This window comes from Schistocerca serialis, chromosome 4 (genome assembly GCF_023864345.2).
Source record: "Schistocerca serialis cubense isolate TAMUIC-IGC-003099 chromosome 4, iqSchSeri2.2, whole genome shotgun sequence".
NCBI classification, from domain to species: Eukaryota; Metazoa; Arthropoda; class Insecta; order Orthoptera; family Acrididae; genus Schistocerca; species Schistocerca serialis.
Genome location: NC_064641.1, coordinates 686,701,951 through 686,716,086, shown reverse-complemented (window position 1 = coordinate 686,716,086; position 14,136 = coordinate 686,701,951). Strand labels below are relative to the sequence as shown.

Here is a 14,136-nt window from a genome sequence, read left to right as displayed (position 1 = left end):
AATGCACTGCCCTTTTATAGCTGCTGTACGTGAGACTACCCTCATTTTGACAAGTGTAATGTGCTGCGAATACACAGAAAGATAGATCATTTAGCTACAAAATAGCAGGTCAGCTACTGCAAGCAGTTAATACCATAAATTACCTGGGAGTACGCATTAGGAGTGATTTAAAATGGAATGATCATATAATGTTGATCGTCGGTAAAGCAGATGCCAGACTGAGATTCATTGGAAGGATCCTAAGGAAATGCAATCCGAAAACAAAGGAAGTAGGTTACAGTACGCTTGTTCGCCCACTGCTTGAATACTGCTCAGCAGTGTGGGATCCGTACCAGATAGGGTTGATAGAAGATATAGAGAAGATCCAACGGAGAGCAGCGCGCTTCGTTACAGGATCATTTGGTAATCGCGAAAGCGTTACTGAGATGATAGATAAACTCCAGTGGAAGACTCTGCAGGAGAGACGCTCAGTAGCTCGGTACGGGCTTTTGTCAAAGTTTCGAGAACATACCTTCACCGAACAGTCAAGCAGTATATTGCTCCCTCCTACGTATATCACGCGAAGAGACCATGAGGATAAAATCAGAGAGATTAGAGCCTACACAGAGGCATACCAACAATCCTTCTTTCCACGAACAATACGAGACTGGAATAGAAGGGAGAACCGATAGAGGTACTCAAGGTACCCTCCGCCACACACCGTCAGGTGGCTTGCGGAGTATGGATGTAGATGTAGATAGATGTGTAAGTGGCTATCGCTATCCCACGACTTTTGTCATCTCAGTGTATGTTGATTAGATCCTTGGTGTGTGCGCTTATATTATTATCGTGTTTTAATGGATGATCTTATATCTAATCTGCTGGCCCAGTGTTTGTTTTTGATGGACTTGTGTATCTTGTCTGAAGTTCTGCGTGCAATAGACTTGTCTCTATGTTGTCTAAGTTCTCTATTTCTTGTTACGTTTAGTTAATTGACAGAATTAATATTAGTTTTAGGTTTTTTTTGTCGGAAACTGACACTGTGAGCCCATTGCTATATGCAGAATACAAGTTGATTCTTGCAGAGAAGATTACAGCAACCAATCACTTTTTATAATGCTATTTATTTATATAAACAGCTCTATTTATGTAAATAAATAGCATTATAAAAAGTAGCTGGTTGCTGTTATCTTGTCTGCAAGAACCAACCTGTATTAGGTTCAGCTGTATCACGTCAGTTCTCATTTGTACGTTATTTGTGAATTGTATCTTGAACTTGCACCCGCCAATCTTATTTCGCTATTGTTCATTCCAGCTTGTGTAGTAAATTAGTTGTAGACTCGCTGATTTACCTCGTGATTTCCTGTTCTTAGCAACATTTATTTTAAGAGTCAAATATTTTGTCGAGTCGACATTTTGTTTTAGATATTGAGTTCATGTGTTTTTGTTGTATTTGACAGGAAGTAATATTTCCTTATGTTTCTATTATGCTCATGCGCTCTGATTTCTTTTTAAACGCCCCCCCCCCCACCTCGCCCCACAACCGCCAGCCACTTACCACTTCTAACATTTGTGGGGCCACAAGTCAAACAGAGTTAAAAGACTGTATTCGATTTGAGATTTCAAGAGTTTCGGTTGAGTGTCTGACATTATTTTCTGAAGCTGTCAGGTTGCTCAAGCCGCAGCGAGACGTCATTTTGAGCACCCGCTGTAAATAAAGGGAAGCCTAAGTTAGTCGAACTGACCCTTGGTCTGTGCTCAACATTGGGAAGACGGGTCGAGCCGTCATGCGCCAGCTGTCGTTTCCCAGTGCACGTTCCGTGTGAACTGCAGACATACTTTTGCGTTGTACGTGAAGCTCCCTGTGGTTGGAGCATTACCTTCTTAGAATCTAGAATATAATTAATATTGTTGATGTTGAATATTAATGAACTTGGTTTTTTGAAGGTGTGGCGCTGCCATTGGCAGTGTCTTCTATGCTGAGGAATCCAACGCTGGGTGCACGGTTGCGTGATAAACAGATGAGTGCAAGAAAACAATTAACGATTGTTCTGAAACAGGTACTGGTTTCTGTCGCCGACATTGAAATCTGTCTTTATATCCACCCTCTCTCTCTGCTAACTGAACAAACAATTTTGATCCTTGCAGTAATGTACAGCATCGCTTTCTTATGCGTTGTGCCTCCAGAGCCACTACACACGTGTGACAGAGCTGGTTTGTTGCTTCTGAACTATCCCTGGTCGCTAAGTGGCGCTGCACTGTAACTTCTGCCTGATACCGCACACCGTTTGAAGACGGGCACGGTACAAAACCTCAGAGGAGATCACATTCAATGAAGACAAAGCCGGAGCGCGCAACAGACTGAAGACACCTTACCTTGATGTCGAGGTGGGCGATTCGGCGTTCGTGCAAATACACCAGGCCCTCTAGAAGCTGGCGGACGAACTTGACGACGTCCGATTCGAAAGGCACCAGGTTGTCATCGATAATAGTCTGCAGGTCGCCGCCCGGAGCGCTGCAAACACACGAAGAAACAATGCATTATCAGAAATTAGTCCTCTTTCCTTATAAAATCACTGCCGCGCGGGATTAGCCGAGCGGTCTCAGGCGCTGCAGTCATGGACTGTGCGGCTGGTCCCAGCGGAGGTTCGAGTCCCCCCTCGGGCATTGGTGTGTGTGTTTGTCCTTAGGATAATTGAGGTTAAGTAGTGTGTAAGCTTAGGGACTGATGACCTTCGAAGTTAAGTCCCATAAGATTTCACACACATTTGAACATTTATAAAATCACTAATAAGTTAACATTGCCCTACTAACTTGACCGTCTCTGCACGCTAGTCTATCCCGTGAAGAACTCATCATTTCTGCATAATCTGCATCCACTTGAGCCTTCTCACTGTGTTGAAGCCTTGGTCTTCTTCTTCACTTTTTACTTCCCACGCTTCCCTCAGTTACAAAACTGACTGTTCCTTGATACCTCAGTATGTGTCCTGTCCACCGACCTCTTCATTTAGTTCCGCTGTGGCATTAATTTCTTTTCTCTCGAATTGGATAGGGTGAATAGCAATGTGCGGCTGTTTGCTGATGATGCTGTGTTGTACGGGAAGGTGTCGTCGTTGAGTGATACAAGATGACATGGACAGGATTTGTGTTTGGTGTAAAGAATGGCAGCTAACTCTAAATATAGATAAATGTAAATTAATGCAGATGAATAGGAAAAGGAATCTTGTAATGTTTGAATACTCCATTAGTAGTGTAGCGCTTGACACAGTCACGTCGATTAAGTATTTAGGCGTAACATTGCAAATCGATATGAAGTGGGACAAGCATGTAATGGCATTTGTGGGGATGGCGGATAGTCGTCTTCGGTTCATTGGTAGAATTTTGGGAAGATGTGGTTCATCTGTAAAGGAGACCGCTTATAAAACACTAAAACGACCTATTATTGAGTACTGCTCGAGAGTTTGGGATCCCTATCAGGTCGGATTGAGGGAGGACATAGAAGCAATTCAGAGGCGGTCTGCTAGATTTGTTACTGGTAGGTTTGATCAGCACGCGAGTGTTACGGAAATGCTTCAGGAACTCGGGTGGGAGTCTCTAGAGGAAAGGAGGCGTTCTTTTCGTGAATCGCTACTGAGGAAATTTAGAGAACCAGCATTTGAGGCTGACTGCAGTACAGTTTTACTGCCGCCAACTTACATTTCGCGGAAAGACGACAAAGATAAGATAAGAGAGATTAGGGCTCGTACAGAGGCATATAGGCAGTCATTTTTCCCTCGTTCTGTTTGGGAGTGGAACAGGGAGAGAAGATGCTAACTGTGGTACGAGGTAGCCTCCGCCACGCACCGTATGGTGGATTGCGGAGTATGTATGTATATGTAGATGTAGAATTCGACTGAGCACCACTCTGCTATCCGATTCACCCATCTACTCTTCAGCATTCTTCAGTAGCACTATCTTCCCGTAACTTCTTTTTTTTCGGAACTATTTATCACCCATGTTTTGTTTGCGTAAAAGGCCATAGCTGGACAAATAATTACAGAAAAGACTTCGCTTTTAACATATTTCTCCTTTTCAGAAACACTTTGCTGCTATATCCTCTCTAATTTGGCCATCGTGAATAATTTTGTAGCCCAGCTTACAAAACTCAACTATTACTTTCAGTGACGCATTTCCTAATCTAATTCCCTTAGCATTGCGTGACTTAATTCGGCTACATTCTGTTATCCTTTTTTTACTTTGTTTATATTAATCTTACAACCTCTTTTGAAGACATTACCCATTACGTTAAACCGCTCTTCGAAGTTCTTTACCGTCTCTGTGAGAAATGCAGTGTGGTGGTAAACCATAAAGCTTCTGATTCTTCTCCCTATAATTTTATTTCCTTCCAGTTTTTCTCCTTGGTTTCTCTTACTGCCTTTTCAGTCTACAGGTCGAGAAACATAGGGTATAGGCTACTACCATGTCTCACTTCCTTCTCTGCTAGTGCTTCCTTGCCTGAGAGTGTTCAGCCTCTGCCAGTGGGAATTAATATACTCCCCACACTTACATCATTAGGTGTGTGAAGGTAAACAATTAAACTGATCTCATAAATGCGTAATTACTGGTAGATGACCAGTGACAGTTTTTGGAACGATGAGGATAATATTTCAACTATGTCGCTACAAAGCGACACTGAGCATAATAAGGTAAACCAGTCCCCAGCCCAAAGCTGATTTGGAAACCAGAGCGCCTTCCACTGTCCTTTGAACTGACTAACACTACCAGTCATACGGGCCCAGCCCGCAGTTTTTTGCGGGCTCTGAACCACTGTGCAACTTAATATATTTCACGTATAATACACACTGTCAGTGACGACAGCAGCAGTAGGCGAAAATCTCAGAAATGACAAGATTTAACCGCATACCTTTGACGTTATAGTCCATTAGGCACTGCGCTATACTCCAATGGTAAGCAATTAATAATACACAACCACAGCACTAACAGCGAAGATTCCCCAAATTTTCCTTTATGATGTGAGACTGATACTAGGCATAACAGCATCCTATAGATTCCAACAATCTTCTGGAGTGGTAGTGTAATTAACAGTATTGTGAGATTACATTTACGCGTCCCAAAAGTGTTGACAGGCCATTAGATTTCACCCTACGTATATTTGGGGAAGAAAAAAAGTAAATTGTAAATTTAATATCGACTGTGAGTTATTTTTGTTGTATAAAATCCAAAAATTTGATTGACTTTCCACGAAGGAGGGGGCAGGCAAACAAAGTATTTTTCACGTGGTACAAATTTTTAGTTAATTACTCATTTGTTGGCGTATTTCCTGTTAGCTTCTGTCTTGGGTTCTTCGGTCGACGTTTGTTTAACGATTTTCCTGGTATTTCACCAGCACGAGTGGTTAGCATTGTCAAAGTTTCACCCCCCACTGCCACCAGCAATCTATGACAACGCTAGCCACTCGTGCTGGTGAAACGTCAAGAAAAGCGTTAAACGTTGGCCGAAGAACCAGAGACAAAAGCAAATACGCCAACACTGCATGTTTTGTTCTTGACTTTATAGTTTCAGGAAAGGAAGTTACCAATCAGGATCCCTTTTGACGAGTGCTACTATAAGGCAGTGCAGTCCAGAGCCCCATTTCGAAGTTCTCTGCATCACAAATTTATTCTAAGCAGTTTCTGCTGCAGCTTTGTAAAGCACCAAAATGGCTGCCGTTGCAAAGGATCATGGCACTGTGGTTTGACGTCTCTGTATAGAACTCGACGACAAGCACGGTGACATCTAGCGTCTGGCATATTCTTACTGTCTTACTTACTGATCACGCGTCTTTCGACGTTCTTGCCTTCCCATACGACATGGCAGCAATCTGCGGATTTCTACACAGTAGAAAGAATTTGGACATGTTATTAGATTTTTCTTCTGGTACTCACGGGCGGCACTGCGGGAAGTATGATACAGACCTGGCTTCTTTAATGGCGGAAATGAACTGAAGTGTTGTGTTATCGGATGGCATTGAAAGCTAAGTGAATAGGTAAGATACAATATTAAAAAAAATTAGTATCACACGGAAAAAGAAAAAATAAGTGTGCGAAAAAGTTGAACAGATGTAGGAGCAAATTGGCGGGACACATGCTACGGCATCTTGGACCAGTTAACCTCCGAAGGAGAGCAAAGAGGCAAAAACTGCAGTGCTCTGAGCATGTAAAGCCGGTCATGTAATACACTTGCACAAAGATGAAAAGATTATGACAAGATATAATGGCCGAGTTCATCACACTGACTGAAAGGCTGGCAACTCGACGAAAAAATGTAAAGCCCTCCCTTAGCCTTGACAACTGGTCAGAATCTCCCTCTCACGAACACAATTACAGATTATGAAGGAGGTAGGCTGAGTATTAGTCTGTGAAGTGGCTACACGAACGTAGCAGGCCGCCACTGCGAGAGATTAAAAGGCCCCTGCCGCCAAATACGGAGCCACGAGACGTGTAATTTGATTACAAAGTTATTAATCCTGAGAGACGGCATGGCCTGTGATACGGCCAGCGCAAGCTTCCATTAGCAGAGGTTCAGGCTTCTGCGCAAGGTCGCCAGCTGCCCGGCCACACAGAGGCCACGTTTGGCCAAATCTCGTTCCACGTATGAGCGAGACGTATTTTTAGTTTTTAACTGCGGCTTAATGTCCGCTTCATATCAAGGTCACAGGAAACACGACTGCAGCTTTTGTGCACTAGCTGGACACTGATACCGTTTAATATTCCCAACAGGTTAAATCTGTTTGCCTGGGATTCGAACCCTGACTTCTCCCGCTTCTACATTGTGCTTCGTCCAGCCACCAAAGCCACGCCTAGCAGTTATAAGTTGCGTAACATCCGTGAGATCTTGACAAAAATATTACCTTGGTACAAAGACTGGCAACGAGATCATGATGTAGAGAAATGCAATGTTGTCCACTCCACGAAACATAGTAGCCTGGTAGCCTTTAATATGGCTAGAGTCATCTTTGCCATAAATATTTTAAATTAACAGTGAGTGAGACATGAAGTGGAACGCCCGTACTGGCTCAGTTCTGGTTAAAGGAAACAGCTGATTACGCGTCACTGGTAGGATACTGAGGAGCTGCAGTCTGTCTACATCCGAGTCTGTACGAGGGTTGGAACTTTAATAGTGACAACTATTTATTTACAGCTCGTACAATATAGATACGTGTTTTAAAGTTTTACTGACTTTCAAAATAGTCACCAGCATTGTGTATAACCCGTTGCCAGCGATGTGGAGGTCGAAGGATAATCTTAGCAGTGGCAGTTGTGTTGACAGTTCGAGCGGCGCGGTCTATTGCTCGACGAATTTGTAGCAGTTCTGAAACGAATGCCCTGAAGTGTTTCCTTCAGTTTAGAAATCGAGTTGAACTCACGAGGGCTTAAGTTAGGGGAGTGCAGTAGGTGGTATAGCACTTAGCAGCCCTATCAGTCAAACAAATCAGTAACAGCTTGCACTGTACTTGCTTGAGCATTGTCCTACAAAATGATGGTCAGGTCCTGCAGAAAGTGTCATCACTTCTGTGTTTATGCTGTTCATTTTTGGAACACAACCAACGACCAGTATGATCCTATTTCACCCCCTTAGTGGTTGAGTTTCCAAAAACGGTAAATGCGTATTTTTCTTATTTCTGAATGAGAAGCCAAATTTAAATTTTATTAGATTTAGCTTTAAAAATGCTTTCATAAATATTTTCATATAAAATCTCAAGCCCTATTTCACCAGGCCGGCCGGTGTGGCCGGGCGGTTCTAGGCGCTTCAGTCTGGAACCGCGCGACCGCAACGGTCGCATGTTCGAATCCTGCCTCGGGCATGAATGTGTGTGATGTCCTTAGGTTAGTTAGGTTTAAGTAGTTCTAAGTTCTTGGGGACTGATGACCTCAGATATTAAGTCCCATAGTGCTCAGAGCCATTTGAACCCTGTTTCACCCTCTTAGAGATACAGGTTCCAAAAACACAGTCACACGTATTTTTTTATTTGTAACCGAAATGTCAAGTGTCAGTGATCATAGTTGTAGCTTTAAAAATACTTTAGTAGTTCTTTAATGATGATATATTTTTAAAAAAAGCTTTCGCCCACTATTTCACCCCTATAGAATTAAATTTCCAAAAATGCTGAAATATGTGTTTCTTTATTTCTGACCGAGAAACCAAACCCAATTTTCGCACGTCTAGCTTCAAAATTGCCTTAATAGCGACTTTTTCCAAAAAATCTCTTCTTCCCCTGTTGCACCCCATTAAGGTTGGAATGTCCAAAAAGCCCTTCTTAAATGACACCTACAATATAAGATACACATCTTCTCCAAATTTCAAGTTCCTAACCTTAGCAGTTTGGGCTGGGCGATGGTGAATCAGTCAGTCAGTTAGCCAGGACACTACCACTTATATATAAAGATTAAACTACTCATTATTGTGCTTTCAACATTATACTTTGTTTACTAATGATATAAATCTCTAACTGAGTAGCTTATGTTGTACAGTTGATTGGAGTTTCGTGAAGGGCGCGGTGTACTCACTATTCGAGCACAATGATGATCTCGTTGTCTGTCTCGAAGACGTCGTGCAGGCGCACGATGCGGGGCGACGGAGCGCACAGCGACAGCAGAGCGATCTCGTGGCGGATCTCGGCACTGCAGTCGTCGCCGTAGCGCGTGCGGCTGGAGAACTTGGCGGCGAACACCTGGCCAGTCTCACGAGACCGGCACCGCCACACCGACGCGAACTGGCCCCTGCAACGTAGGCATACGGACATACAGTAGTGCGTCAGTAGCTGAGCATTGCAACTACTCTAAGACATAGACATTTCCGTGGAACACGCATGTGCCTATTTAGCAATGTCAACAACTCTCATACTGAAGGGATCATCTTGATGTGTTAATTCGCGCCATCTCTAATGCCCTCATCGTCGATAACACGTTACACAGTAATCTTCCTTCCATAGTATCAGACCTTTCCTGCATAATAGGAGATTTTTTGTCTGTCTCCAGGGCAAGAAGAGCAGGTGGAGAAATCAGAGGAATGGCCTACCTCAGGGAAGCGTCCTCGCCCCAGCTCTGTATAATATATATACAAATGACCAACCGGTGCCAAACATCACACGCCAATTTATGTATGCCGATGACACTGCAGTTGCAGCCCAAGGTAACAATTTTATGGATGTAGAGGAGAAATTAACCAGTACCTTGGAAGCTCTCTCCCAGTATTATGAGGCAAACCACCTAAGGCCGAACCCTTTCACGACGCAGGTCTGTGCATTCCATTTAAAGAACAGGGAGGCAAATCGTGAATTAAACGTAATATGGAGATGTGAACGTCTCGAGAATTGTAAAACGGCCAAATATCTTGGTGTCACGTTGGATTGCACACTGACCTATAAAAATCATTGTAATGCCACAAGGGAAAAAGTCTCAACTAGAAACAACATCATCAGGAAACTAACCAGCGGATCCTGGGGATCAAACCCAAAAGTCCTGAGAACTTCAGCCCTTGCGCTCAGTGTGTCAGCCGCGGAATACGCCGCTTCAGTATGGTCTGAATCAACACACGCGAGAAAAGTTGATGTCGCGGTGAATGAAATGGCACGGATTGTTACCGGGTGCTTGAGGCCAGCCCCAGTGCACAAGATGTACTTAATCATGGGGATCGCACCGCCCAACGTACGACGTGACATCGCTGCCGGAGCCGAAAAAACCAAGCAAGAAAAGGACATGCGACATCCTTTATATGGACACCAGCCTGCTGACCGACGGCTTTGTTCGAGGAAGAACTTCCTGTCATGTACCCCAGCCATGGAAGGGTCGGCTGCAGAGAATCGTTTGAAAAGGTCGGAAATCGACCTGAGAAACCCCCATAAAGATGTAAAAGAAGAACTGGCGCCTGGTGGAGACCTACCATACACAGTCTGGAGAACCCTAAACCGTATGAGGGTAGAAGTGCCAAAATGCAAGAGAAACCTGCAGCAATGGGGTTTCCTAAAAGAGAATGAGAACATTCTCTGTCTGTGTGGTTCTGTCCCGGATCCTAAACACCTGCTTATCTGTCCATATTTAGGCCAGTCCTGCAAAATGAATGACTTGTGGGAGGCAAATGACAAGGCCATATTGGCTGCTGATTTTTGGAAGTCTGAACTCTAGTTCCGGACACGGAAAGTAAGTAAGTAGACCTTTTGAAATACTTGTTCATGGTGCAAGTGATCTGAGATCTTTGTAATCCTCAGAAATAAGGAAAAACAGTATGTGCAATAAGAAAGATGGAACGTTAAAAATGGAAAACCAAGAGAGATATGCTGATAATGAAAAGGATGTATGGTAGGACCCCTGTCATTCCTATCTACAGTTGAACCAGTACATCAAAGAAGCAATGAAGGCAAAAACGTAAAAATTCAGAAATGGGATTAAAATTCATGATGAAATGGTATCAGTGATAATATTCGCTGATGACATTTCCGTCATTTGTGAAGGTGACGTTGAAGTACCGGACTTGTTGAATGGGATGAACAGTCTACTGAGCACAGAATATGAACTCAGAGTAAAGGAACGAAGACGAATGTATTTAAGCAGTGGGGATGATTTCAACGCCGAAATTAGCATCAAAACTGGGGATTATATAGAGGATGAAGTGAAACAGTTCTACTACCTTGGAAGCAAAATAAGACACTACTAATGAAAAAAGATTATATAAAAACCACAGCAGCATAAGGAAGGAAAGGATTCCTCACCAAAAAGTGGCCTGTCTTAGAGTAAGAAGGAAATTTTTGAGGCTGTTCATCAGGGGTACAGCACTGTATGATCTGAATCATGGATTGTGCGAAAGAAGGAAAGAAGAGAATCAAAGTGTTGGCGATGTGGTTTGACAGAAGTATGATTAATATTAAGTGGCGTTATAAGATAAGAGATCGGCCTCCGAAGCTGAATGGTCAGTGCAACTGACTGCCATGCGGAGCACACGGGATCGATTTCCGGTGCTTATAGAGATTTTTCCTTGGTCAGAGGAAGGCGCAGCAAAGACTGCGTTTCACTGGCCGAAAGAAGATGCGACAGATCAACTAAAGAACAGGGAGGCAAATCGTGAATTAAATGTAATATGGAGAGGTGAACGTCTCGAGAATTGTAAAACGGCCAAATATCTTGGTGTCACGTTGGATTGCACACTGCTGCAGTGCTGCTGTGCGGTATGATATACTAACCAGACAGGACCTCTGGAGTAAATCGCAAAAGTTCAAAGAAGGGATGCTCATTTTGTATTATCACGAAACAGGGGAGAGAGCGTCACGGATATGAACCGTGAGTTGGAGTGGCAATCATCAAAACAGGGGCCTTTTTCGTTGCGACGAGATCTTTTCACGAAATGTCAGTATTTTGTTGATGTCCACCAACATAAGGAGAAATTAACATCGTAATAAAATAAGAGGAATCAGAGTTTGCACAGGAATATTTTGTTCAGACCCGTCTACATAGGGAGAAATGGTTACGGGAATAAAATAAAGAAATCAGAGGTTGTACAGAATGATTTAATTGTTTGCTTTTACCGCGCGTTGTTCCATAGTAGAATGGTAGAGAATTAGTCTTGAGGTCTTTGGCTGAACCCTCTGCCAAACACTCAAGTGTGAATTACAGAGTACTTGGTCAAATGTTCAAATGTGTGTGAAATCTTATGGGACTTAACTGCTGAGGTCATCAGTCCCTAAGCTTACACACTACTTAACCTAAATTATCCTAAGGACAAACACACATACCCATGCCCGAGGGAGGACTCGAACCTCCGCCGGGATCAGCCGACAGAGTACTTATGTAGATGCATTCTTCCTGCTGCACTATAAGGGGATGATCAAAAAGTTTACGTTCGTCGGCCGTGCGGTATGCCAACCACGCAAAATCGTCGAGAGCATTGAGACAATCAGCTCAACGACGCACCAGGTTGAATATCCTGCTGCGTGAAGACGTCCGCAACTACCCGCTACACATCCTCGTCCGACAGGAATCACCGATCCTCCAAGGCCTTTTCTAAGGGCCCTAGGCGTGATAATCGCATGCGGAGAGATCAGGACTATAAGGCGGATGCTTGACTGTCTCCCAGTTGAGGTGGCGTAACTTCTGCGCTACGACGCTTGCAATATGAGGACGTGCGTTATCACGAAGCAGCAGCACCTCTTGACGCACCCTGCCACAACCGTGGTTTTCGACAGGTATGCTTTCCCATACACGTCCTTCACTCTCCGATGGGTTGGTACTGGTGTCTATTCTTCGGTAGCCAAGAAAGAATACCAGCACGTTGGTCCTGTTTCGGCGCATTTGGTAATAACGTAGCCATATTTCACGTTTCCGCATTTACCAGCACACTTTAGAAAGACTTGAATGTCACATTAATCCTTTGTCTACAGCTCGGTGCTTGTGTTTATGCACCAGTGTCATGCTACACTGCACATACGCTGCAGCAGCGCGCTCAAAAGGAAAACTTTTGACCACCTTGTTGTAAGTCCGACCTTTGTATTTGCACAGCGAGTGTACTAATGTGTGCAAAATTAGCTTACCACTTAGCGTGCAACTGGACAAACAGCTGAACTGTCTTCTCAAGCACAGGGTGTTAAACAGACATTCTATACTCCTGGAAATGGAAAAAAGAACACATTGACACCGGTGTGTCAGACCCACCATACTTGCTCCGGACACTGCGAGAGGGCTGTACAAGCAATGATCACACGCACGGCACAGCGGACACACCAGGAACCGCGGTGTTGGCCGTCGAATGGCGCTAGCTGCGCAGCATTTGTGCACCGCCGCCGTCAGTGTCAGCCAGTTTGCCGTGGCATACGGAGCTCCATCGCAATCTTTAACACTGGTAGCATGCCGCGACAGCGTGGACGTGAACCGTATGTGCAGTTGACGGACTTTGAGCGAGGGCGTATAGTGGGCATGCGGGAGGCCGAGTGGACGTACCGCCGAATTGCTCAACACGTGGGGCGTGAGGTCTCCACAGTACATCGATGTTGTTGCCAGTGGTCGGCGGAAGGTGCACGTGCCCGTCGACCTGGGACCGTACCGCAGCGACGCACGGATGCACGCCAAGACCGTAGGATCCTACGCAGTGCCGTAGGGGACCGCACCGCCACTTCCCAGCAAATTAGGGACACTGTTGCTCCTGGGGTATCGGCGAGGACCATTCGCAATCGTCTCCATGAAGCTGGGCTACGGTCCCGCACACCGTTAGGCCGTCTTCCGCTCACGCCCCAACATCGTGCAGCCCTCCTCCAGTGGTGTCGCGACAGGCGTGAATGGAGGGACGAATGGAGACGTGTCGTCTTCAGCGATGAGAGTCGCTTCTGCCTTGGTGCCAATGATGGTCGTATGCGTGTTTGGCGCCGTGCAGGTGAGCGCCACAATCAGGACTGCATACGACCGAGGCACACAGGGCCAACACCCGGCATCATGGTGTGGGGAGCGATCTCCTACACTGGCCGTACACCACTGGTGATCGTCGAGGGGACACTGAATAGTGCACGGTACATCCAAACCGTCATCGAACCCATCGTTCTACCATTCCTAGACCGGCAAGGGAACTTGCTGTTCCAACAGGACAATGCACGTCCGCATGTATCCCGTGCCACCCAACGTGCTCTAGAAGGTGTAAGTCAACTACCCTGGCCAGCAAGATCTCCGGATCTGTCCCCCATTGAGCATGTTTGGGACTGGATGAAGCGTCGTCTCACGCGGTCTGCACGTCCAGCACGAACGCTGGTCCAACTGAGGCGCCAGGTGGAAATGGCATGGCAAGCCGTTCCACAGGACTACATCCAGCATCTCTACGATCGTCTCCATGGGAGAATAGCAGCCTGCATTGCTGCGAAAGGCGGATACACACTGTACTAGTGCCGACATTGTGCATGCTCTGTTGCCTGTGTCTATGTGCCTGTGGTTCTGTCAGTGTGATCATGTGATATATCTGACCCCAGGAATGTGTCAATAAAGTTTCCCCTTCCTGGGACAATGAATTCACGGTGTTCTTATTTCAATTTCCAGGAGTGTAAATAAATATGACCCTGGCCCTATAAGGCAGTTAATATTAGGTGGGGATCGTAACAAAAATCATTAGAAATGCTGCCGTCACGTAACTAGAATGCATGAATTAATA

General features: G+C 44.9%; 1 protein-coding gene across 1 annotated transcript in view; it reads right to left on the bottom strand.

Annotated features, from left to right (window-relative positions):
- The window catches only part of LOC126474695 (serine/threonine-protein kinase par-1-like), a 486,927-nt gene that overhangs the window by 191,002 nt on the left and 281,789 nt on the right, over positions 1-14,136 (bottom strand). Inside the window, exons 4-5 of the mRNA XM_050102173.1 lie at positions 8,526-8,738; positions 2,356-2,494 (exon numbers count right to left, since the gene is read on the bottom strand). Of these exons, the coding sequence (XP_049958130.1) occupies positions 2,356-2,494; positions 8,526-8,738 (352 nt within the window). The remainder of the gene's footprint in view (positions 1-2,355; positions 2,495-8,525; positions 8,739-14,136) is intronic.